Source organism: Anser brachyrhynchus, assembly GCF_964034855.1.
Source record: "Anser brachyrhynchus genome assembly, chromosome: 1".
In the NCBI taxonomy this organism is placed as follows: domain Eukaryota; kingdom Metazoa; phylum Chordata; class Aves; order Anseriformes; family Anatidae; genus Anser; species Anser brachyrhynchus.
In genome coordinates this window covers 13,238,212-13,264,853 of record NC_137694.1, presented here as the reverse complement: position 1 = coordinate 13,264,853, position 26,642 = coordinate 13,238,212, and the positions used below count along the sequence as shown (strand labels likewise).

Genomic DNA, 26,642 nt, shown 5'->3' with positions numbered 1-26,642 from the left:
AGAACAACCAGACAAAAAAACACTGTCTTCTAAATTGGCCGAGGCCTCGAATGCTTGAGGGGACAGAATTTTGGTATTCTACTCAGGGAAGCTTGGCCACTGCTTCAGACTTGATGGTTCTCCTACATGATTTTGGCGTAGCTGCCAGAACAGTCCCTTCCCCAGGGTATAATACAGAAAAGGACTGGAACTGTCCGCTAAAGGAGGTTGTAGAGTCTTCATCCTTGGAGGTTTTCAAAACCTGGAACTAGAAACCTCCTGAGGCCCCCATCAAACCTGAATTACCCTGTAATTCTAATAATACATACCTACTAAAACTAAACATAAGAACTACATAGTAAGAAAAGAAGGATGATTCTCAAATTCTGGTTATGCCAGACCTCAGCTGGCTTTACCTGAGGGTTTAGTCAAGATACACTAACAAGAGAGAGCTGGTTTCAGGGTTAGTCAGCACATGCTGTTCTATCTAGATGCCAAGTGGGATTCCCTTCCTCTGATGAGCAGACTCACAACCTACAGCTATGTGCCTGTACCATCCCGGGAATAAATAGCTAAGATACATACAACCTGAAGTAAAATAAATATAAAATCTGCTAGATTAAGGAGCAATTCATCAACATCTATTATTTGTGAAGGTTAAATGTGTCAGAGGATGATCAGATTGAGTAGGATATTGAAAGACTATGCACAGCACAAGACTAGCCACTGGAACAGAAACAGAGCATCCTTCAGCAGTCAGCCCGGTAGGGCTCATACAAGTTGCCTTTGGTTTAAGGTCTGTATTTAAACTTGTCATCCAGCACCTTCTGCAAATGTTCGTCAGGTTCCGTGGAGTTTTAGCCAACTTAAAGCTTCCTGGGTAAGTTCCAACCCAAATTGCAAAAGCTGTTCTGAAATGCTTTCACTTCTAAAAAGGAAACTAGCTAGAATACTGTAAGGACATCCACATCGACTTCTCAACTTCTTACAGTCGAGTGCTAGAAAAGTGTTGAGATAAAACAGTCTAAACAGAACAGGGCCAACACCCTCACATGGGCAAGGAAGGCCAGAGAAAAGCCAGAATGTTGAGAGACGAATGCTTACAGCATTTTTGGACTTCATGATCATAAAGGTCTTTTCTAAGCAAAGTGATCCTGCGATTCCAATTCTGTGCTTCTATGAGTCCAGAGCCTTTTCTGACATTATTTGTAGTCTGAGATGCATTTTCCGAGGAGTGAGATCTTGTGCACTGATGTTTAATGGACATTTCTTTCCTACCACAGGAAAAGGAACAACCCAAAAAACAAACAACTACTCAGAGAATCCAAAAGACATGCCAGAGCTGAAGTGAGTAGCTGAAGCTACTGGCGAGTAGCTTCACTGAGGACAAAAAAATATTTACATCAAGAGATTTATCTCTGGATATGTCTAGATAGCACAAAGAGACAATACTAACATTGTGCTAATTATGGTCTAACAAACACCAAGTAGTAGAAGGTGACTATAATCCACAGACTGTACAGGGTACCCAAATTGTATAATCTTACCCCAAAACTAAGTGGAACGACTTGCTTAGAAACCCAGAAGCTAATAAAGCCCATCTCAAGAATGGGAGGAAGGAGACTGGGAGTGTCTGCAGAGTTGGTTGATGTTCAATACATAACATGAACATAATTTCAAAATAGGACAACGCCTAAATTAATTCTTTTTATTAGAATTCATTGCTAAGGCCTTGAGGAAGGTTCTCCACATTCAAGCTCTTTATGAAGGCTGAGATTTTCCAGGTCTTAACACAAGGAATTCTCCCCTCCCATCCTTCAAAAAAGAGTAACAAGCATCAAGCAACACAAACTAGTCACTCAAACACCCTTTAGAAAACAAGGTATAAGACTGCTGCTTAACAACTACAACAAAAAGACAACTGGTGTCAGAGAAATGAAGGGTAATAAACCAAAGGATGGGTTTTGGTTTGATTGTTTGTAATCTGGGATGAACTCTATTAGTAAACTACAGAGAAGCCAACATAATCTTTGTATGTGCCAAGCAGGGAAAAAGAAAACCAACCACAAAAACCCAAGAAAATAAGAACCTAGCAGATAGACAACTCTTCGGGAAGATTTGAATCTACAAGCAGATGACACTCCTGCCTCATGACACTGCTACTGTTTGGTGAAAGAGGCAATGAATACACTGATAATATTTGATCTGCTCACAAACACTGACCTTGGACTTTAAGAAGTCTTCGACAAAGTCCTGGATCATTTTCTGACTTTTAACTATAAATTATGCATCATCTCAAACACTTTGTGAACTTGGAAATCAGTACGAATAGCAAAGTTGAAAACTTTTCACCAGCTGAATTATTCAGACTTGTTAAAACTGACTGACAAAGTGAAGAAGATCTTGGAACATTGCGCACTTGTGTGAGAAAATAGCAGGAGTTCAATGGACAGTACACCTCAGGGAATCCTTTGCCAAAAGGCATGGAGTTTGCCAGTAAGCTTTCACCACGGCACTGTTTACACATGTAAATGGACAAGCACTTGGATGAGAGATCCACTGAGGGTCTGAGCTATATCAGGCTCAGAAGATGCCCAAGCTGAAAACAGCTGACAGTACACTTGGCTGTTTGCCCTGTTCTTACTCTTCCCTAAGCATCCTCTTATGCCTGCTGCTGGAGACAGGACAGAGAACTAGTTGAATTCATACTATGAATTAGTATGGCTATCCTAAATGAGTCAAAGTTGAGATGAGTAAAAAGATTAAGGGTTCTGAATGCCTTTGCTATAGGAGTTAGGAAAAGCAGTAACTGAGAAAATTTAATGCGGTGGTCCAAAAACCTCTCAGATGACACATATTAAATGTGAATTGGATAGGATTATTCACCATTTCTCATAGCACAGCTGCAGCAGAGCATCAGAAGAAATAAAGCAGCAGGGAGGGGGGGGAACAACAACCAGCAAAACCGTATCACCTCTGGGTCAACAGCTCGCTAAGCTCATCGAGGGGAATTACCCCCGCAAGCTCACCCTTTGCCATCCCTGAACTTAAGGCCACCATCAGTGCTTCAGTACAGATGTCTGCTGTTACCAGCAGCGACGGTGGCTCTCAGAAATGGTTTGTGGGTAGATGTTTGTTGGTATCAGTGGCTATGGTGGCTCTCAGAAACGGCTTGTAGGTCGCGTACAAGAAGCCTTGCCCAGACTTTTCCCTTGTGTCAAGACGATGACGTGAAACGTGCCCTAAAAAGAAGAGCTGCCCTTGGCATTTCATCTACTTTTGCTACCGCTTCTTCCAGGCGATTTTGACCCCCGAGGAGGGCCACACAGCAACCCCCACCCTCACGGCCCCAAAAGCGCCCGCAGAGGTGCCCAGCGCCCACCGGGGACCCCCACCCCGCACCGGCCCAGCGCCCTCCCCACGGCACCGGCTCCCCCCTGCCCACCCACCTCACCCACCGAACTCCGCCGGCGCCCGGACCTCCACGGCGGCCCCGCTGCCCACGCCTTCGGCCGCGATGGCGGCGAGCTGCAGCTCCTCGTCGTACCGCACCCGGACGCGCTCCGGGTCCCGCCTGTCGCCGCGGACGGTGACCAGCAGCAGGCGGTCGGAGCCCGGGCGGCGCCGCGGCTCCAGCGGCCTCACGCTCACCTCGCACGGCAGCCGCACCCGCAGCCGCCCCCGGGGGCCGACCTCCAGCTCCCATTCCTTCAGGGGCTTGCGGGCGCCGCCGGGCGCGGCGGAGGAGCTGCTCCAGGCGCGGGGCCACCAGCGGCAGCCCGCCCGCAGCGCCCTCATAGCGGCGCCCCCCTTCCTCCTCCTCCTTCCCCCTCCCCGCCTCGCCAAGGTCACGTGACGCCTCGTAAACAGGCGGCGGCCGCCATGAGCGCCCCCCGCCGAGGAGGCTCCTGGGAGTCGTAGTTCGCGGAAACTACCCGGGTGTTCTCATTGGGCGGCGGCGGGGGGAAGGGGAGGGAGGTGAGGGCTCGCCTTCGGCCGCTATTGGGCGGCGCTAGAGCCAATGGGAAGGGAGGGGGGGGAAAGGGGAGGGGGTGTTGAGGGGAGGGGGAGGAGGCGGGCTCGCGTTGCCATGGGAACGGGGACGCGGCGGGCGGGGCGGGGCGGGGAGCGCAGGTGAGGCTAGGGGGGGGGCTGTGGCCGCCTCAGGCCGGGGGGGGGGGGGGGCACCACATTTGACGAGCTCTCCATAAATAAATCACCTTAAATACAACAGTCGTCTGCGGCTTGTACGCAAGTGGGGAGCCCCTGCGTTCAGCTAAAAGCTTTCTGTGCCCCCGCCCAGCCCGCGGTGCTGTTGTACAGCGATTAAAAAGGGGAGGTGCGGCTCCACAGCCATTAAAAAGGGGACGGGGGGGGGGGAGTTTTGTGGGGCCAGGGCTGGCTTCGTGCCCCCGAGCGCCGAGGGAGGCACAGAAAGGTGCTGCCCCACACCACAACAAATAATGAAGCCCGGGGATGTCTGTTGGGTCCTCCCTTTTACACCCCATGGTGGTATTTTGTGTGTGGGGAGGGTGTTTTTCCCCCAAAATAACCCTACAAGCCACGCAATAGGGCATGTGCTCGCCCAGCTCCTTCTGTCCCGTTACCCTCACGTCTGTCTATGTCGCTGTGCCACAGGTTGCGTATTTTTGAGCCCGAGGGGGAGGAAGGCGGCCCTGGCGCTCCTTGTCCGGCGGTAATTTCCTCAGTGGAAGGCTCGGTAAGGCCTCGTGCTGACCGGCAGAGCTCTTCGGGTTCACTCACTGCTTTGCTTTGTGTTGTTCAGCCTCAAGAATCATCAAATGCAGCCCAAAAAGGGCCTGCCTGCCGTACGCTGGCTTAGTGTAGAGGAATAGGATTCTGGAGAGTGGAAAACGGACCATGAAATATCTCGGGACGTGAGGAGGGATGGATGTTAATTTTTCCAGGTCTTTAGAAATAGTTGATTTTTGAAATATACATACACACACACACACACATATATATATATTAAGCAATTCTTGCTGTTGAGCCCGAATACTGAATCCACCTGTTCGCTACACAAGTTGCCGGGGCAGCAGCAGTGAGCCAGCAGTGCAAGGCGCTGCAAGGCTCTACAAAGCTCTGCAAGGCACTGCAGGGCTCTGCAAGGCTCTATAAAGCTCTGCAAGGCACTACAAGGCTCTGAAAGGCACTACAAGGCTCTACAAGGCTCTACAAAGCTCTGCAAGGCACTACAAAGCTCTACAAAGCTCTGCAAGGCACTACAAGGCGCTGCAAGGCGCTGCCGCCGGGTGGCAGCCGGCCCCACGAGTCCCCTTCGCTGCCGCGGGGACCAGAGGAGTTTAAGCCTTGGCTAAGTGCAGCGCAGTTTTGTTTTTCCTCCTTTTTTTTTTTTTTTTTTTTCCTACTTCTCTCCATTAGATACATGCTAGGTACCTAAACATCCTTCAAAATGTATTTATAAATACTGAAAAAAAAAACCCACACCCTGAAAAAGAGGAACTGCTAGGAAGAGTTCTTTCTCCATATAAACTAAACTTAATGTTTTTAAAGTTTTACTTATGCCATCTATATTTTGGCTATAATGTTGATTCACTTTCATTTTCATGCTCTTGATTGATTTCCAGTTGATTACGCCCTGCAGGAGTATCCTCGTGCTGAAGTTATTCTCCTGCCGAGGTTCCTACCTGCAAGAACGCTTCAAGTTAATCACAGAATCTCAGAATCATAGAATATCCAAGTTGGAAGGGATCCAAAAGGACCATCGAGTCCAACTCCTAGGTCCCCAAAGGAACACTCAAAAAAAAAAAATCAGATCAAGTTAACAGAAAGTGTTTGAGCAAAGTTTACCACACACAGGGCTAGCTGCTTATCAGTGATCCTACATATAAAGCTTAAGAATTTTGCTGTCAGGATACAGTCGTTTTGTTTTGTTTTTTAAAGTTTATTAAAAAATCCTATGCGATTCTACCGTGAAATATTTTTATGACATTATTTTAATCCATTTGTTGTAGCTGGCAATTTATATTTCTCAGCATCTTTCTGAACTCCTTCCCTGAACTTTCCTATTTCTTAATAAGTCATCTGTTGGGCTTGGTGGGTAGACAAAGCTTTTTTGTTTGTTTTCCTCTGTAATCTAGTGGGTGTGTAGTGATGGTAACAGTTTCTGCTCAGGGGTGGCAGAGAGAAGCTGTCTCCAGAACACACAGGGGTTTGGATTTCAGGGTTGTTTTTTTGTTTGTCACGTTACCAGATATTTTCTGAGGAAAGTAAGTTCCGCATGGAAACCAAGTGAAAAGGGAAGTGACAAACCTCACCATTCAAATCCTCCTTATCTTAGCCATATCTAACTACAACTCCAGCAGCTAGAGTCTGTGGGGTGCTCAGGGTGATTCCATCCCAAACAGCAGGGACTTGAAAACAAACAGAAACAAGGGAACTCATAACAGAAATCGTTAAGCAATTTAGGTATGCAGTGTGCTGTCATTTCCCCAAAATAGTTGTCTATGGAATTGTACAGTCTAATCAAACACTCTGAATTACACAGGTATAATGCCCTATTGTATACTACGTAATTTTAATTTCAGCTATCACTTAATGTTGACATAGCTTTGTGTTTTAAAGGCACAGCCCTTCATGCTGAACCACTAGCTCTGCCCAGTTAAAACAGAGGTCCTGCTATTTACTAGACTGTAAACTTCAGGAAACAAGCATTAGGAAATAAAAGCTTAGGGGATGAAAAGAACATCACTGGGCCATTGAATAAATCCATGGTACTCCTGTGTTACCAATATCATCTGTAGATCTCATCTCTTCCCTTCTCTTCAAAGAAGATATGGTAGAACTGGAAAAGATGACAGGGACAGTAGAATGCAGAGAAGGGTTTTCATACCAGTAACAGCAGGTAGGTTGGGCTCTTCAGCCTGCAGAAAGGATTACCAAATGAAGAGACAGTGCTAGAAAACACCTAGTGGCGCAGAAAGGTTGAGATTATTCAGTGACTCATGCAGTAAAAGAACTAGGTGATTCAAAACAAGCAAAAAGAACTGTTCACGTCATGCAGAGGTGAGGTGAGAAACTCCATTCCCTCAGATTTTGCAGATACTGAATGTTTTGCATGAGTTTAAGGTGAGAGTGGATGAGTTCGGGGAAGCATCACTGTACTGTGACTGAGGGATTCTTCTGCCTGCCCCCAGGCATCCAGTGTTGGCTGGAGGCGTGCTGAGCTAGATTGGCTCTGGGTCTTTCCAGGTATCGCTGTTCAGATGTTCCAACTGAATTATTTATGTTTTTTCTTACTCATTCAGTGTAAAGCACAAAGTCAGTTGTCTTGGTTTCAGAGCCATGTTTATTTTTTAAGATCTGTGTGTAAAAGGAAGCAGCATAAAGATGTGGATAGATACCCGGTGTCATGCCCAGTAGCTCGTCTGTTCTGGTCATTGTCTCCCTGCTCTGGGTGCTGCCTCTGCCTCTCTGAGCAGGACAGATGGGAACGTGGCGGACTTCTAGTCAATTATGTTCATATCACTGATTTGGAAATATTCAGGCTTCCTTAGTGGATTTTGCCTGAGAAACTAATCCTATGGCCATTGCTCTCACAGATCAGTGGTGAGGGAGAAGGAAAGAACATCCCCCTTAGAAAAGAAGGAAACGGTGCACAGCATCCACTGGTGCAGCTGGCTATGGAAGGAGATCCATGTCTGTGGCCTCAGTTCAACCTAGTTTTACTTTGCACCTACTCATTTAAACTTGTCTAAACCTTAGACTTGTGTTCTTGTATTAAACAAAAAACCATTTGGTGGGTTGGAAAATTTACATGTCAGTCTATACCAGTTTAACTAACCTGGCTTAAATGAAATATCAGTTTTGTGTGGCAGCAAAGAATGAGTGAGGGAATAGTTTAAGAAATTATATTTTCATAATGAAGGAAAGCAGCACACATGTCAATGTATAATGTACCATCTATAAATCCAGCTGTGAACCTGCATCCAATATTAGTAATAAGCTGCATCTGTATGTCCACTGGAGTTAGCCTACTTCCACAAATAACTGCTCATTGTTTTAATTCATTTCACAGACCTCACAGCCTCAGAAGTTATCAGATTGGAAGTACAAATTAACTTGAATGTACATTCATACACAAGTTTTAATAAAACAGTTTAAAAGGCATTAATTTAACATATTCTCTTCATCATACAACAGGTTTTGTCTCCAGCAATAACAACATAAACAATTTGATGTTACTCTAACAGTGAATTCATACCTTTATTCCTGTAACAATGGCTTAGAGAAAAATAATGTGCTTTATGTATTTTTTTCATTGTGCTTAAAATTAAAAAATCACGTTCAGGCTGGGCTTGAAGGGTAAGACTGGGAAACTGATATCAAAATCTGATTGACAATTTTCTGAACCAGAATCTTTTTCTAATTCATTTAATAAATGCAAGGAATTAAGATAAGGTTTAATGGGTTCATCACTGCATGTTAACGAAGTTGATTATGTGAAGCATACTTCCCTCAACAGGGACTTTTACAAGACTGGTGTCTTCTTAATTAGCCTAGCTGATGCATCTACATACACGGAGCTGTATCTCTTCATGTTCAGAATGAAATTTTACTAATTTTACTACTTTTTGCAATTGTCATTCTGGAAAGAGCCAGTGCAGCTAAGCATGACCTTTCTGCATTCTGCACTGGCATTTGTATTAACACTGCTGTTTGCTGGAGAGATACTGAAGTAAAGGTGCTGGAATTCGTCATGGGAATCTGATTTTGGACTTTTGTTATTGCTGTCCTGAAGCTGTTTCACAGGACAGTTCTCAGTGTGATTTGACCTGGGTTCTAAAATGGACTTGTAATTCCAAGGCCTTGGTATTATTTGCAGTTCTAGAGTTTGAGAACATTCATGTTTATTGAACTATTCTGTAAGTTTAGAAATCATTCCAGCTTTCATTTCTATTTGAATTAAACCATTTATAAGATACTGCAAAAATACAATTTTCCCACTTTGATTTTTGAACTTCATATATGTGATGTTCTGTAAGCTAGATTTTAAATATAATTCTATAGTAGGTAATTGAAGAATGCTAAACTTTGTATATCTTTTGTTACAGTACCACTTCCTAATATTTTGAAAAGGCAAGTCCGTTCCCTTCCTTCTTAGTGCTTATCACACTAGCTAAGGCTAACTTTTCTCCTCTGGCTGATGTGTCTGCATTTGTGTCTTATCATTATGTTTTAAACTTGTCACATCCAGGAGATTGTTTTTGTTTTCTTTCTGCCCAGCAAATTGGAGTCTCTAGCAACGACTTTTTTGTACTACCGTACTCTGAAGAAGTGTTAACTTGCATCAACTGCAAGTGTTTGATTTGCATCAACTCTGGTTCACATACAAGTATCAACAAAAATGCCTACACAGATGAAGCTCTCAGTTTTTGGCATCTCTCTGCTTAGAGTTTCTTTCACTTGTGCTTTTCCCACTTTCTAAATTCTTCCGATATATTCAGAGTCACAAAAGCACCAGCAGCAGACATGAACGTGAAATGCATATTCTAAAAATTTCAGCACTTTTATTGGTGAAAAACAACTTGAGTAATCATGTATACATGCTTATGTACAGTGCTTCAGAGTTTATTTCTTGGCCTCTGCGGTGTTTGCAGTTGTTTCACAATGTTTTGACTCCTTCAGGAGAGATCATGAAATTGCTTTTTTTTTTTTTTTTCCATAAGCAAATACAGCTGCTGAAATCTCTCTACAAGTCAAACTGTTCTTGAAGAAATTCCAAAAAGCACTGAAGAAAGTCATAAACTTACCAGTACAAGTTTCACTACCTTTATAGACAACTAATTTTTCAAAAGATGGCTATGCACAGCACAACATTTTTTTATCCATTTCCCCACCACAGCTATGAAGAAATCACATCTTTCTGAACCATCAGATTTCTGGTTTTGGAATGTAAAATTACTCTGGTTGTTTCATTGGAGAAATCCAATATATACTATTGCCATATTCACAAAAACCCTCCTTGATTTTATTATGGTTTTAATTTGGATTCTTTTTGATTTATGATAATTTTTTTTAAAGGAGAGAAGTCTCCCATATGTTATGTGAATGGCTGAATGATGTCAAGATAATATGGTGTAAGTCCTGCGTTTTGGCAGCTGATAGGGGTTTTATCATGACTGTACTACAGCAGAATACAATGTTCCCTGCATAATAGTTACTTTCAGTAATAGTTACTCTAGAAAGATCCAGTAGAGTCAGGTAACACTTGCAGCCGTCAGCAATCTTTCTCCCAAAATTTTGAACTAAAATATTGGGATGCTATTTGTCAGTTCACTGCATCTAAGTCCCACTGTAGTGAATTAGTGAAATAGGAAGGAATGCTTGAATTCCTCCATATATGCCCTGTCTTCACTTTCCTCTGTGTTTTGCTCTACAAACATACTTGCTCCCCTATCTTACTATGTCATGGCTAGATTTCTGTGTGCCAGAGAGGTTCTCCATCCCTTCTCTTCCTTTTGTAAGGTGTTTATTGCCTCTGGTCATTCTGTATCTCATACAACTTTTTCCTAAAACATTTGTCTTGTTTTGTGCCACCTTCATGCAAAAGGTCAATATTTTAAAACTCTGAATATAAAAAACTCTTTAAGATACTGTTATGCCAGATGGTTTTGGCAGCCATTAATATTTGATGTCATGAGAAGTACGGACCTGACTGACATTGCTATGTCCGATCAGGGTGCCAGGAGCGTTGCATCCCCCATATTCAACCTCCCATTCTCTGTTCCTGGCTCTGTATTTTCACGTGCCTCAGCCAATCCTGACAATCAATGCCTAAGAACATAGTCCTGAAGTGCTGAACTGGGATAATAACCACAAAGTGAAGTTACGTAAAGTTATAGTAACTTGTCGTTAAGTCTCATCTTGCTCAGAAGTAAATGCCCTTGGTCTAGCTGTTCTAAGTGCGGAGATCTTAGAGATTTCTATTCCTAAGGAGAGCTGTGAAGGTGGGATTTGCCCAGACATAATTGTAGGAAAGTTATATTTTTCAAAAACTCTACTTGTTCCAACTTTCTTCTATTTCTCTCCCTATGTATTTTTTCCTAAACTGTGTCCTCTAATTTGGGATAAAGTTTATACTAAAGCTATGTTTATAAAATCTGCATGTTAGCTTCTTTTAGCACTCTTTTGGAAAAAGAACAAAACAACAACAAACAAGCAAACAAACAAAAACCAGATCCAACACTGTACTAGAGATCTAAATATCACTTAAATCCTGTAAGATTTTCCTCGAGTGGTTAGTTCACTTGGATATTTCTCAGGATCATATTATTTTAACACAGGTCACGGATACTAAAAATGTGACTTGCTCCATAACTGAAATGTTAGTGTACTACATAAGAACTCTGACAGGAGGAGATCTTAGGATAATTTTTTTTTTCCAGTATTTCTCTACCTCCTGTTCTTAGATATTATACCATGTTTTCTCATTTCGCATGTTTCTGTTTGTTTGTTTTTGTTGGTGGCGGTTTTTGTTGGTAGTGGTGGTTTTTGGTCTAATTATTTATTTATTCGTCTTTTTAAGTTTGACAATAGAATGACTTAGAAACACAAATAATTTTAACGACATTGCTCACAAAAGTTAGACTGTGTCTTGTCCTCAAGACCTCTATGTTCTGTGAAGGGGCTCCCTTTCTATGTATTTGCTCCCTGCAAGGTCAGGAGGCAAAGTGAAGGGTGGGTTTACGCTGGGTGGAGAGAAGAGAAAGCACATTCGTTCATTAGTCCTATGGAGATGGCAGAGAGAAGATCCACCACCATCTTCCTGGACATTTCCATCTACCTGAAGGCAGCAGTTGGGGTCTCCAGAGATTTTCAAAACTGTGGTAGTCAAAGCCCTAAGGAACTGGATTTAGATTTGAAGTTAGTCCTGCTCTGAGCAGGAGAGAGGACCAGATAACCTCAGAGGTGTTTTCCAGCCTGAATCTGTTATTCAAAGCCTGCTCTTTAAGAAATATTGTTCTGTGTGTTCTCGAACATTTATGTAAAGATAGCATAGTCAACTCTTGGAGGACTTTTAAAGTACTCAAACAATGGTGGAGGGATAATGCTACCTCTTAGAAGTCTTTCATGCAGTTATAATTGTGGACCCAGCCAGACTGCCCACATTCTGGCTTTTGTTATTTGAATAATAATTCAAAATAATTCAAATAATTGGGTCGCACATCTTGATGTTGTGTTCTTTACACTACCTGTTTATCTTACACAGTCATATGTATCCCAGGATCTAATTAACTGAGTTTTGTTATTCTCTTCCCTCCTAGAGCTTCAAAAAATGAGTCAGGCTGGTGAAGAAAGTTCCAGTTCCAGTGACACAGAACTGGAAATCGAGGAGGAGCAACCCATCTGTGCTCTAGCTCCAACCGTTTATACCCGAGATGAGGGATCGACTGACGTAACAGCAAGTCCTGCATTTCAGTGCTTAGATGAGGTACCATGCACCCTAGCTTTCACTAGCTATAGCAGTGCATATTGTATTAAAAACAATTAACCTGAAATATATATTTTATTGTTAAGAGTTACCATAGGCTACCTAGAGCTCCCCTATTTCTTCTCTAATTTTTATTCTAAGTTATATGAATGTTTTGTGAAGCAGAAGCAGAGCATATACTTCTTGCTGGGGATGGTGTGCTTAAGGGGTATCCATGATATTTCTGTCAGTGGTCATGGCTTTAAGGGGAATGGACATAGAGATATCTTGTGGTTTTTTTGTAGTATGCTGGCTATAGAGGTTATTGCATTAATGTTCATAAATATCTTAAGTGTGGGAGACAGAGGGATTTGGCCAACCTCTTTTTAGTGGTTTGTGGGGACAGGACAAGGGGCAATGGCCACAACATGCAGCGCAGGAAGTTCTGCACCAGCATGCGAAAGAACTTCTTCACGGTGAGGGTGACGGAGCCCTGGGACAGGCTGCCCAGGGAGGTTGTGGAGTCTCCTTCTGTGGAGATATTCAAGGCCTGTCTGGACACCTACCTGGGCAATTTACACTGAAGTAAGTTCTCAGCAGATATTTGTCTAATCTGTTCTTTAAAACATTAAACTCTTCTTTAAAAGTCCAGGGCAGTTAAAATCTCAAAGACAACTGACCTCTTGCCTTACAGAAATCCTCCTATTTACTGAAAGTATGGAAACTGCACTTTGGGGAATACTTTGTTTTCCAGATATTCATGTATTTTCTCTAAAGATTTTCAGATGTGATGGAATTTTTGATATACTGACAAGAAGCATACACCTGGTATAAGATGCCCTCACCCCTCCCAAAGTAAAATAAAACTAAATGGTATAATAATATTCTAAAGTATATATTCTATTCCTACTTTGTTTTCCTTATTTTTAATCATGGGAAAACTTATTTTTCTAGCCTCTTTCTAGGAAATACTCAGATAATTTGGCTGATTATTTTTCCCAAAACCTCTTTCCTAGGAGGTTATTCTGCATGTCAAATTTAAGGCCAACTTGTTTAACTCAGTTAACATTGAAATCCATTAAGGGGAAATATAAGGTAACTTTAGTATTAGAAGTTGTTCCCAAATTGGGAAAAAATTTCTGTGGAAAACCAAAGTAAACGATTTACATAGGATTTCATAATGAGCTCTTTTGGTCATTTTGTCACTTTTTAAAGGGGAACTAGTTGACTCATTCATTCTTACCATACTTACCATACTTTTTAACAGTTAGTACTTGTGCTACATGAGTCAGTTGGACTTTTCATCCCTTATTCACATTTCTTTTCTTTCACTGCCATATTTTTGTTTTTGTTTGTTGAACTTTATACATCATTCAGAGATAAATATATGACTTTGGTCACCATAGAGGTTGCTGCATTGATACTGGCTTTAGTCTCTTGGAACAGCTTTCAAATTTTTTCCACAGAAACTGAATTGTATTATATTTTCTCTGGCTTACTGGCTGCTCATTTCTGCCTTTAGAGCAGCAAATGCTCATCAGAAGGGACACCTTTAGATATTTTCAGACTTATCTGAGAATGGTTATAGTCCCTCTGGCAGGAAACCTGCCAGTCAAACCGGTCGTGTTTTTCTCACGTAAATAGCAGAAAGTAAATTGTAAAATATGTAAATTGCAAAAAGGCAAACATGCAGACCTCTCTCTCCTTCCCTTTTAGTAACACATAGTAACGCTCTTTAGCCGTAGGGGGTTGGTTAAAATATTAAAAACTGGATAGAGGTTTGAACAAAAGCCACTCAGTCCATCATGACTTGCTTCTTTTCACCAGCGTTTTTATTTATTACCAAGATGACATCAACCTAACTCAATACTTCCACTGCTGTTGGTTAGAGGACTGTCATATATTCACAAAATGAACTTTCCACTTCTATTAGCCTTAGTTGTTGTGTCCTCGGAATAAAGACTTTTGCTCTAACACTTCTAATTGAATTCCTTTTCTTGTGTGTCTTATCTCATATCCTGTTTTCTTCTAGTATACACCATTAGAAATAAATCAGTCTGTGTGGTGTTAATGATTTTCAATTAGATACAATCTCCTCTTTTTCTGAAAAAAAGAGAAATCAAATGGTGGGAGGGTAGCTCCCCTAGTTTGAGGCCTTTTTCACTTAGTATAATGTCAGCAGTTCTTGTTAGGTTTTAATCAAGAATGATGTCTGAGCTTTTCTATGGTGTGCTTTTTCTTTCTCTTCCTTTTGTTGGCATGTTCTTGGTTTAGAAATATATTTCTTAGTTCTCTGAAATGTGTACATCTTTTAAAAAAAAATAGCAGAAAAAATATTCTACAATATTTATCGTGCGTTTCTTCATAGTGGGCGCTTCCAGGGAGCTATTAGTTCTGTAAAATGCTTCACTTCTGAATAAAAAGTGCATTACTATTTGCCAGATGCAGTGAACTGGTACCTTGTTTGGAAGTTACCACAGTAATCCCTTTCTGCTAATGAACACGGCCTCTTTATGTGCTAAATCTGAACTTGCAGAAGAATTAACTCCTTTGCGAGATTTCTATGATTGCTAGTGTCACGCCATGTTTCTTTTTGCCAGTGTCCAAGCATCCTATTGCCACCACCCATTGGGAAGCAGAAAGCCTCTCACCACACTCTCAGTTAGTGACCAAAGAATATTTTTCATCACTATTTCGAATCTTGGAGTCTTTCTGAGGTTAACGAACCTCTTACCCATTACTACCAAAAGTGGAGATCTGCTATTAAAAAAAACATTAATCAGAATCCTGCTTCCACTGGAAACATAGAGCAAAGTCTGTGCTTACCAAAGACAGAACAATACAGTGACATACATGCCAAGCAAGTTTCACTTCTGCTGATCTGAAGCTGATTCACGTGGGGCTGTTAGCTAGAAGAGCTGGCCATGAAATGATACATACGTTCAGCGCTTGAATGTGGTTTTAGGAAAAAGTACTTTCCATTTTTCTCTTTTTTACTCATCTGCGCTATTATATGAAGGTTGGCTACAGCTTTCAGATATGAACATTAATAACCAGTAGTTCATATATTTTTAATGGCATTCTGATATTTGACAATGCCACTCAAAATATAGCATTTTATTTTATTTTATTTTATTTTATTTTATTTTATTTTGAATATTTTTTTTTTGGCTAAGAAGCTGTTTTTTAATTCTCTCCTAACTTAGGTCAGAAGGTAGATGTAAACAGCTTTCATTTTTTTATACGAAAATGTTAATATAACTTTAAATGTAAAATTTCCTAAAAAAAAAAAAAAAAAAGCTAGCTTGATAGACTAATATAGATTTTTTTTTTTTTTGGTAACCATAGCGGTGGCTAATTTGCTTCAGTACACTCCAAACGTGTATGGGCTCTAACAAAGATGTGAAAATCTTAACACAGCTGTTGAATGCAAACAACATTTTCAAACTTAAGCTGATCCTGGCACACTCCACGTTACATGCTTCAAAGTCTCCTGGCACGACAAGAAAAGCTATATTAATATGCTGGCACAGACAGGAAAGACAGATGTTGCCTCCACCCACAGGAACCTAACTGCTAATTAAATAAACATTTTTTACTTTGTTGATATGGTCACTTAGAAAGTGAGCTAGGGATTATAATGTGGCTGTAAGCTGGAGTCTCTGTTTTATTGTAAAAGCTTTCAGCAAACGAGCAATATTTTGCATAATGGATGTTAAAATCTGATTAGCGTTTGTGATGGGAAACTTGATTGTTCTAATTGGTCGTAATTCCTGTTAGAAGCTGTAAAGGAGTGGGATGAATCTGCAGATGCCTTTAACCAGCAGGAGGAAGAACAGACCCGATGTAATATGCTCTTTCTATCGAGAAGTTCTTTTTACAAGGCGAAATCGAGCGTAAACCAAGCCAGGAGTCTGTTGGATATATTGAGGTTATCATAAAGCAAGTAGCATTTCTTTTGATTTCTAAAAAGTATGTTTGAAAGCAAACACTATTTACAATATGTTGTTTCTTCTATGCTATCAAGTGCAGATCTTGTTATGATCTTCGGCCCCTGAAGGCAGTGGGGCTGGGAGAAGGAATAACCTGTAATTGCAGTGTCTTCTTGCGCTTCAGCCTTTCCTCAGAAATTTCTGAGACTCGCGAGACTTAAAAAGACAAGCATATTATTGTCTTATGTTCCAAAACTATCTCCTTCTTTTCCCTTTTTCTCACCCAAAATACCTATTTGAGACCTGATATTGCGAACCAGGGCAACCCTGTGCATATATCCAGCCCTTGCTTACGGCGGTTCCGCCAGCACAATGATGTGGTGAGGAAGCCAGAGCAATGCTCACTGAACAGTAAGCATTTTTGATTCCAAAAACCTGTGTTCAAGTGCTCCTTAATGAACACAACCTTAAAGATCTGTGCTAAGAAGAATCCGTTATCTGTTGGATTAGCAGATAGAGGCTAAGCTGCAGAGGTAAGCAAAGGGTCTTTTGTTCTCTGTCCACACATAGAAATGAGAATTTCTGTTTCTCAGGGTGGATTATACTTCTCCATACAAGTCATCAACTCTGTGTAATTGCTTAGAAAACAGCAGTTAAAACACACTTATTTTTTCCCCCTGTGTAATTCTAAATGTTGGCATACTGTTTGGGTAGAACTGTACTATTAATTAGACCTACAGTTTGACTTTATTGTGTAAACGTTATAATAATAGGTAATAGGGGGTATTTTTGTCCAATTATTATTTTCCAAATGGATTCTTCTTTTACTTAGATCAGAATAAAAGGTGAACAGGAAGTTAAAAAATAGTATTGATGCATATCCTATTCTCCTGACTTGTGTGAGTGTTAGATTTGACACATCATCTTAAAGCATTGTTTTCTGTTTCTGCTTAATGTTGAGGCTGATGGCCAAGTTCACTTCTGGCAGAAATATTATAACTCCATAAAAATTTCATGAAAGCTGTGAATGTAACCTATCACTTTACTAGGTGGAATGTTTGCATTTATCAGGGACTGTGGATGGTATTGGTCAGCTGTTTTTCTTTGACAGTTATGTCAATGTCTTCAGGCCCATGTATAACATATTTTTTTTATCTCCTGGAAAAAAGAGGAGAGAACACATTGATGAAAATATTTTGAATCTCTTTTTTTTTTTTTTTTTTTGGTAGGCCAGTATTTATGCATTTAGTTCTTATCTCCTTTCTTTTTGAACACTTAAACGCCCTTGCTGTTTTGATTTTTCTATGACTTATGTGTCATAGAAGTTAAGTAAATTTGGTGCTTTTATTTTTTATTTTTTGCTTGATTTTGGTTTAGGTCATAAACATAGTGTTCTGGGTGTGGGTTTGAGAACCATCTTAATTTCTTTTAAAAATAATCAAAAAGGGGAAATTTATTTTCCACCACAGTGTCAAACTAGCTGTTGTCCATAACTTACATAGATATCTGAGCTAACTGCATTGTTGCCTTCCCCCCATCACCCCAGTAAAAAAACAAACAAACAAACAAAAAAACACCACTAAGGAGACATATTTGCATACAAAGGACAGAAAAAAAATATTAAAAAATCAAAAAATGCTTTCAAATCTTTTCAGTTCTTCTCTGTTTTTGTTTTGTTGCGTGTTTTTTTTTCTGATTTTTTTTGTTTGTTTTTTTAAACAATGCATGGAAAGCCAAGACATTACAGTCTGCTTGGCTGATCACATTGAGCAGATGGATTTGTGTTTTACTTTTTGGAAGCAATCCATAGGAATTTTGCTAGCAAACCCACTGTTAGTACTCTTTTTTACTAAAATTCACAGTTTAAATATTAACAAGATCAAAACCACAAGTACTGCCATATGATCATCTTTGTTACATAGATGTTTTCAGTACATTAAAAAGCATGTTTTGAATTAGTAAGCTTCAAGCAGAGACCAAGTGCTTTGGTTTGTATATAAAATTGTATGCTTTAATTTGGGTTGTTATTTCTATTCACATATTGATGAAACCTGCATGTTATCTGAGAGGTTTTGTGTAATGTAAAAAACATGTGAGTTGTTTCTTCTCTTTCATGCTAAAGATACAGGTTGTGTAAACTCTTGATTGGGAAATTAAGTTTTTCTCTTCTAAAATATGAATACTTTCAAAAAGATGTCTGAGATTTCAGTCTTTGTATTATTTGACAGCTGAAGTGTCATAAAATAGATCTGCTAAGAACTGTTGTTACTAGCAATTCCATAACTCTCACATCACGTAGATGTTTTTGGTCATTTACGTTTTACATTATATATATATGTATATATACACTATACCCATGTTTTCATACTGCTTCGTTTTTTACAGAAAATCAGTAAACAATTTATGAGAATTTTCTTCATAGTCTTCATAGAATTTTCTTTTATAAAAATATATGACAGCAGTACAGCTTTAACAATGTGACAATTTTATTTACAATAAGTAAAAACAAAATAATGCTTGCAGAAAATACATGGAGTTACACTTTGTAAAACTAGTACACATTGATGGAGATTCAGCTACAACAGTTCCAGGCAGGTAGTATGCAGATTTGTATAACAACATTACAATGGTTTTACATTTTTTTTTCCTTCTTTTTTTCTTCTTTTTTTTTTTTTCTTTAAGAGGTTGGTCAAGGGTTTTGTAGGTGATATTAGTCACATTTGCTTATTCTGTTAAAATTTCTTTTTTACAGAGTTTTCTTTAAGCAAAATAAAAATAAAAAATGAATAGGTTCCCTTCCAACAAATTAGCAGGAAAAAGACATTTTCAAGTAGAAGCTTATAGATACTGTAAGTCATACTTATCTAGTTACCATATAATGAATGGGAGCAAATTGTGCATGTCATGCAAAATGATTAAATATAATCATATGCAATTAGATATTTGCTCTTCTAACCAGTACTTCATACATTTTGTTGTTGTTGTTTAAACTATCCATTTTATCCTAAAATAAATATTCTATGACTTCACAACGTTTTCAAGCAAAGATTATACATCTTACAATTAAATCTTCTGTTAATCTTTAAAATTGAAATGTATAAAACCAAATTACACTTCCTTCAAAGTATTTACTCCCTTAAAATATATATATTAATATTGAATAATCTAGAAATTGCCACTGTTTCTCATTTCCATCACTTGTAACAATGATAGCTTTGGTTATCATCTTAAAAACAGTAAAGATCTTACTTGTAAAGTATTCGGCCAGGTGTGGCCATAGTTTTGTTGGCACAGATCTGTTGCTTATCGTTGCCAAGAAACGTCTCTTTTAACCAAAAAGACTAGGCCAACAAAGACCATACTTCTACTGGTAAAGAAATAGGGTCATTGAATTGTTTGTCTGCATGTCAAAATTGGTATTGGCTACATAGCATTAGCTAAATACCTCTTGCTAAGAAAATTTGCATCTCCTCTCAGAATGTTAATCGCTGTGATTATAGAGACATGTCTTTTCTAGTGTAGGCAATAGGTACCTGTGGGCAAATTTGTGCTTGCTATCTACAATGTGAGCTATAATAACAGTGTCTTTAAATTGCACTTCTTGATGTATGCAAAAAGTTGATTGTTTCTTTTGTTATTATTTTAGAAGAAAATATTCCTTCACTTATTCTCTTTTCTGTTTGTAATGGCCAATGGATTACTCAAGTTTCTTTGATTACAAAATGGGTGCTCAGAAAATGGGGAGAACACAATCTTGTGTTACAAATTATTTATCATCTTACATATAATTTAAGGTCTAATGGTACATAGAGTGAGAACTATGTAAATAAGAGCTTGAGTCTCTACAGGAGCCATCTTATAACATTTGGCTTACCTAAAAGTTTTTTTTTTTCCTAAAAGTCTCTTTTTTGGTATGCACTTAGAGGCATTAATACAAAGACTTGTATTCTTCCTGATATGTCTTCTTCCTACCTGTCCACCTACCTATGTAAATCTGTGATAAGCTATGTAACAGTTCCTTTCTCCCACAAATGATGAAAAGGACATTGAGCTTGAACAGAAGAATTGAAACGAGCAAGAAGGTTGTCTTTCATTACGTGCTCTATGCATTATTTCCACTTGCTTTTACCCAGCTCCTTCACCAACTTGTTTAAATAATCTTTGATAAGTGGAATAAGATCTGAGGAATCATCTTCATTTTCTGTTTTATTCAAGTTTTTTTTTTTTTTTTGCAAACCATGTGGCCCTCTGTTCCCTATTTTTTTAAAAATAATATTATATTGCACTTTTCCTAATTTATATTGACATTCCCATGGTATATCTTTGAAGTTGTGAAGGATAGATGATACAAAAAGTTGGGCGGTATCAGAGGTACAAAGTTTCATTCTAAGTATTTAATAAATTTGTATGTTTTCAGATATTCCTCTGAGTTATATTCAGGTAAAAATGTAGATGTTCATTCAGACACAACTTGTAGAAGACTATTTAAAAATCTTGTGTATCACATACAGTAAAAGCACCAAAAGCAATGTTTAGAACATTTATATAACAATACCAAGACTTAACCTATGCTAAGTTTTAGCAACAACTGTTCAGAATCATTCATGCTGTCTTTGATAATTACACGGGAAACACCACGGAAATATGTTGTCTAGAACTATGTTACAACAAACATAACTGAATATATGAATTCTGAGTATAACACTGAGTAAGTATCATCTTGAGTGCAATTCAAAGCAAACTAGTTAAGAGAAGGTATAGAATTAAGGCACAAAGCTTTTGGGTCTGATCATGATTTTTACTGATTTAAAGGCTTGCCTATATCCACTGGGAGTATCATCCGAAACACCATGCCACGTACCCCAGAAGATTCCATTGCGAACACCTTTGTACTTCTTGTGATAGTACTTGCCATTGAGGTTGGCAGACAAGCATGCGTCAAACCACCAGCCAGAGCTGTAGTATGCCCCACAGTTTCCTGAGGCATACCTGTCATTGTCCTTGTCAGGAGTTGTGAAGAACTTCTGATCATGGTTGTAATGCCTGCTGTAGTGAAGGGCATCTCCTGCCGTGCCACTATAGCCGTGAACGCTTAAACGGTACTTCAGGTACTCATTGGCCACATAGAAATGTTCATATTTAGCGTACTCTCTGATACCATTGAAATCTTCAAGTTCAATTCTCAGTTGCATGTCCTGGCTCTTTGTCAGGAGGTGAATTTTGTCATTCCCCAGCCAAAACTCCCTGCTGAGGTTTCCAAAGCCATTTTTGTAGTCATTCCACGTTCTGTTAAAGTTGGTGCTACCATCCTGACGCCGCTGCAGCACCGTCCAGCCGCCTCCTTGTGTTTCCATGTCACAATAAACTTGGAAGCTGTTATTTCTGGGGTCAGGGGTAATGTAGTAGATCCCATTACTCCTTTTGCCTGCTGTATAAAGATCTGCACAGTCTCTCTGCATTATTTGCATAACTGGTGGAAAAACAGAGAGTGTTAGAACAAACATAGTATCAATTTTTTTTAAAAAGCAAAATTTTTATCCAGACTGATATAGCCTACAGAGCTAGACTACTGACTACTAAAGTCAGTGCCGTCTCTATTGTGCTGTTATCTGTGCTTTGAATAGGCTCTTTTTCTTACCAAGTGCATTAAATCTGAAGTTTTTGTTAAATAAGAAAAGTCAGATATTAATTAAAGCTGTGCATTACATTGCCATGATTTTGGACTTGTATTTGCCTTTAGTACATGTAACGAGTCAAGCCCAAGAAAGCTATTTGAGATTTCTGTATAAGCATGTGTTCAGCCTTTTGGACTGGAGACACTCTAGAGAGGAAATAGTGTTATGGCAATTTCAATTCTAGGGACAACCTTGTCTTTTTTTTTCTTTTTCCTTTCTCCCCATTATTATAGATACCACCTAGGATCATCAGATGGCTGTCCAGAAAACATTTAAATTACTTTTTTGTATCAAAACCGTCTAGTAGAGGGGCACTTTGTCTGCTTTCCCTTTTTTCCTTTTCTTCATCCTTTCCTTAACTCCTATAAATCCAGGCTAATGTCTTCAGTCCATATTTCTAATGCTTACTGTTTACATTCTTGCTCCTTTTTTTTTTTTATTGTACTTCAATGTATACTATCATGCTCTGTCTATAATTCAAATCTTCATTTGGCAGTATGTCAGAGAAAAACCTTGTTCACAGGTGAATGACTTTAAGCTGGCTGTTGTCCAATAGCCGCCATTTGATACAGAACATTACATCATTAGAAATTTCTCATGTTTTAATTTTACAATACTTTAGGAAGCAGTAAAAACATGGTAGAACTGTCTCATCTATTGTAGTAATACCATGATTCCTAGAAACATGCAGCTAGAAAAGTGACGAGCTTTCCTGTGTATGTGGCATTGCTGGCTTTAAAGTAGGGAAAAAGGTTTAGCATCTACCATTAACACAGTTTTTTCCCCTCATCAGAGCACTGTTTTATTCCAAAGAAAAATACCCCCAGGTGTTTCCTGCAGAGTCAAAATCTTTCTTGTCATTTTTGATTCCCCAGCTCAGCAATGACATTGTGTTCAACAGCATTCAGAATGCATTGTAGTATAATTCCGTGTTCCTAAATAAGTAATAGAGAGCTCTCAGAAGTTCTGAGTTGAGTCGAAAACATTTTGACAATGTTCCTTTCTGTTGTAGATTTGAATTGATAAGCATGCTCATTTGCAGACTTCAATTGCATACTTTTTCCAAAAAAAGTTAAACAATTGAATTACTTCTTGAAAGGGAGAAGCGTTCTCAGGCTACAGCAGGGGTTAAGACTCAGGATTCCTTGTTTGCTGGTACAGAAAATTGGCCATCTATGGAAGCATAAAGTATAGGAATCAGAGGCTTAAAAACAAAATCTAAGTCTTCAGTCCAATAAATGAGAATCTATTGTACTTTGTGTAAGATCTTTTGTGGACTAAGTTTCAGAGCAGATATTGACAGAGAATATTCATTTCAGCTAAAATGCTTTTTATAATCTAATTCAACTCCTGTTTGACTAAAGTTTTGCTATTACTTTCAGTAGAATCAGGAATGGCTCCTCCTACATGGGGAAAATGTAGCTGTTATCCTTGCTAGTTGTCATGGTATGTATATTGTTGCTACAAACACTTTTAGACATCAGTTGCTCTAAAACATAAGGAACATCTGCTTTATCATATGCTATGAACAGTACCCAACATTTTAGTAAAAATGTGAGACACATCTAAAATGAATTTAGTTCATCCTGAAGTACTGTGCATGAATTTGATTCATTGCCCATTATCAATGTAGCAGACACCGTTCCTTCTTTCTGTGAATGTTTTATATCTGAATTAGAGTAATTGATTTATACTGATTTATATCTGATTGAAGCTGATTGTTGATACAGTATAAGCACTACCTTTATTATTATTGATTTGCTCTTTTCACACTTTGAAGAATTTCAGCTGTACACTGTGCCATCTGCAGAGCCTTCAGTTTTCAGTATGGGTAGACAGAAGAACAGTTTCATTTTAAATTTGAATGCTAAGCAACAGAGGCTTAAAAACTAATGCCTTCTGATCTTCCTCTGCTTTGTCTGTAGAAACCTCTGTCTTCATATGTGTGATATCTAAGTGTTACAATACACTTACAATCTTGTGAATTGTTCTTGTTTGCAGAGATTCTTACATGTGGTATAAAAACTTTATGAATTTACAAAAAATATTTTAGTCTTCCTTTAATAGCAAATAACATTGACAAGAAATTATTTGTTCCATTTCTTGCTTTTAATTAGGACAGGTAAAATTCAAAAGAAAATGTTTGTCAGTGAAAACACCTGTTTTCTACTTTATGCTGTATATATATTGGATTTGTACTAACTGTTTAGCATTAAAATGATGGTGCACGTATTACCCACTTGAGAGGTACTGTCAATAAGCTTTTTTAGCCAAGCCTTTCAGATTTTAACTGTGATAGTAGAAAAAAAATTGTTATCCACCCCTTAAAAACTAAACTTTTTGCTTGATTATCTTGATATTTCATAATGACTTGCAGACCATTTCAGAATAGTTGCAGTTTCACATTGAATAAAAATATGCAGTTTTATACGGCATACCTAAAGAGTAAATTTGCCCCTTGCCATCCAAGGAGAAAATATATCTAATTCACTGATGTTTGATATCCTTAATCAAGGGTGTAAAATAATATCTTTGTTTTTCATGTTAACTTATTAAAATGAAAAAAAAAAAAAACTCCTCTGTCAATCTGTGTTTTAAGTGCCACAATCAGGTCCAGTCCTAGGAGGAACTGAACACCTGCAGCTCTCACTAACCCTCTAGTGGCAGCTGAAATCTTGTACAGAAGTATAAACAGTAAAAGGGCAAACACCTTGTGAAATTAAAAGCACAGCTATTTGCTTAAAATACGTCTAAATTCTTTTACCTAATATTTGTAACATTCACAGAAAGCTTATGCAGGCATAAAGAATTAACAGATTACATACCAGGTCTTGGTTGCATTGCTGGGCACTTAGAAGAACATTTGTTATCAAGACTGTTCACAACAAAAGTCAAATTAGCAACTTTGCTGTCAACATAATGCTCCACATTGTTCATATTCAGGAGACTCATCTTCTCTATACGACCCTGCAGGGTCTGAATCTGGTTCTTTGCATTTTTTAAGCTGGTTGCCATTCTGTTCACTTTGCTCTGCAGTTCCTTTACTCTGTTGTCTTGGATTTCACTGTTTTCTGCTGGAGTTTCTGCATTAGGTGGCAGGAGTTCATTACTCCTGTCTCTTTCTTGGTTGTCATCTGCCTGCAGCTTGCAATCTTGGCAACACTTCTTCAGCTTGTTTACTGCTTCTTTAAGGGTCTGTACTTCTTTGAGAGTCTTCTCAATCAGTCTGAATTGTTTGGGTAGCTGGATAGTCATTGGAGGCAGATTTATCTGATATGGACAATCCTCTCCTTCATCACAATCCCCATTAGTTTTGAGCTTTATAGGACAAGTACCAGTAATTTTTCCTTCTTTAGCATCCTTTTCATCTTCTAGAACAACCGCAAAGACATTTGTTAAAGCCAGGAGAGCTGTCTTAAGCAAGACTAAGTAAACAAGCAGCTTCATCTTCGCAGAGAAACTAGCACTATGAGGAAGTATGCGAAAGTGGAACAACTTTATAAGGGCAGCTTGAAGCCTGTGAGTTATCAGACTGCCTGCAGTGTTCTCAGAAATGGGTGGGAGTGCTTGCATCACAAGTGATATTAATAGCAGAGCAAAGTAGGTAGTGCTTGGCAGAAGTAGCATGTTTCAGTGATTATTCCTGACTCAGAACTTGTGTATGTAGGCAAAACGATGAAATGCATGTGTGCTGATCATTTATGCAGTTTAATTTAATTTCTTCTTGTACATGGACTTTCTTTTAGGGAAAATTACTTAACTCTGTGTTATAATTGTTTTCTAAGATGTTTCTTAACATTTGAGTTTCTAAAATGTTTTTGAAAACCAGACTCTAGTTTTACCACGGCAGGTGGAGAAGGTAAAAATCAACCCCTTTCCCAGTTTGAGGTTTATCAGAACAATAGCTTCACTCACATTGAGTCCCCTTCTTTCTAAACTTTTTTTTTTAAATAAAATTGAATAAATGTATACATGAAAATTATTTTAATCCCACAGCATATCGAAATTCATATAGTTTTGCTTCCATTTTTCAGGATAGAGTCATGAAGAGGATGTGCAGCTCTTTCTTCTCCCTATTCTGCCTGCCACTGCTTAGAACAGTTATCAGGAATATTCATGAATTCTATAGGACTACACAGTTAAAATTAATTGTTATCTGATTCTTTGAACTGGTTGTTGAACATTTTGAAGTGAAAGTAAGGGAACTTAAGACCCCCCCGTCTCAATGCTTGGGATCCTAACTCTTGGATTAGTTGTCCAGAAAACCCAGTGCAAAACCTGGTTCTCTGAATCATGCCCCGAATTCTAGATCTAAAGCCCAGCTGGGAGCTAGGAAAGTTCTCCGATGGGCCCAGCATTCTTTTCTGTACTCCTGATTTTCAGCTCCTACATTCCTTCTTTTTTATTGTGCCTTCTATCAGCTGCAAGAGTTAATCATGTACTTTGCATGACTAATCAAACCACCCAGAATACCTTAGCCGTAGGTGACAGCTTTCATCTACTTCCTCATTTCTGTTCTACAGCCACCTTTATCATTGTCACTTGGTGCCTACATGGTTTTAATGATTTAGGTCTTTTTTCTTCTGCCACAAAGTAGGGCTG

The 26,642-nt window shown here is 39.0% G+C and overlaps 3 protein-coding genes across 8 annotated transcripts in view; 1 reads left to right on the top strand and 2 right to left on the bottom strand.

Moving 5' to 3' along the window:
* The window catches only part of FAM185A (family with sequence similarity 185 member A), a 51,954-nt gene extending 48,133 nt beyond the window's left edge, over positions 1 to 3,821 (bottom strand). Inside the window, exon 1 of the mRNA XM_080575368.1 lies at positions 3,438 to 3,821. Within this exon, the coding sequence (XP_080431494.1) occupies positions 3,438 to 3,777 (340 nt within the window). The 5' untranslated portion in view covers positions 3,778 to 3,821. The remainder of the gene's footprint in view (positions 1 to 3,437) is intronic.
* Positions 3,822 to 4,072: 251 nt separating this feature from the next.
* The window catches only part of CCDC146 (coiled-coil domain containing 146), a 76,760-nt gene continuing 54,190 nt past the window's right edge, over positions 4,073 to 26,642 (top strand). For 3 of the 6 annotated variants that reach the window (XM_080575320.1, XM_080575319.1, XM_080575321.1), the window contains exons 1-2: positions 4,360 to 4,699; positions 12,288 to 12,454. In XM_080575320.1, coding sequence (XP_080431446.1) covers positions 12,299 to 12,454 — 156 coding nt within the window. In that variant the 5' untranslated portion in view covers positions 4,360 to 4,699; positions 12,288 to 12,298. Of the gene's footprint in view, positions 4,114 to 4,169; positions 4,319 to 4,359; positions 4,700 to 12,287; positions 12,455 to 26,642 lie in introns of those variants that run through there. The other 3 variants (XM_080575317.1, XM_080575316.1, XM_080575318.1) reach the window with 3 other exon arrangements.
* Positions 18,828 to 25,628, bottom strand: FGL2 (fibrinogen like 2). Its single transcript, XM_080575331.1, has 2 exons — positions 24,866 to 25,628; positions 18,828 to 21,835 (listed from the first exon to the last, which is right to left on the bottom strand). The coding sequence occupies exons 1-2, from the start codon at positions 25,611 to 25,613 to the stop codon at positions 21,129 to 21,131; spliced, it is 1,455 nt and encodes a 484-aa protein (XP_080431457.1). The 5' UTR covers positions 25,614 to 25,628; the 3' UTR covers positions 18,828 to 21,128.

What these genes read in the sequence shown, in the direction of transcription:
- FGL2 (XM_080575331.1), bottom strand. Translation starts at nt 25,613, where the DNA reads ATGCAAGCACTCCCACCCATTTCTGAGAACACTGCAGGCAGTCTGATA. An exon ending in AGCAATGCAACCAAGACCTG is followed by an intron (nt 21,836 to 24,865) that starts GTATGTAATCTG and finishes TTTTTCCACCAG; the next exon opens with TTATGCAAATAATGCAGAGA.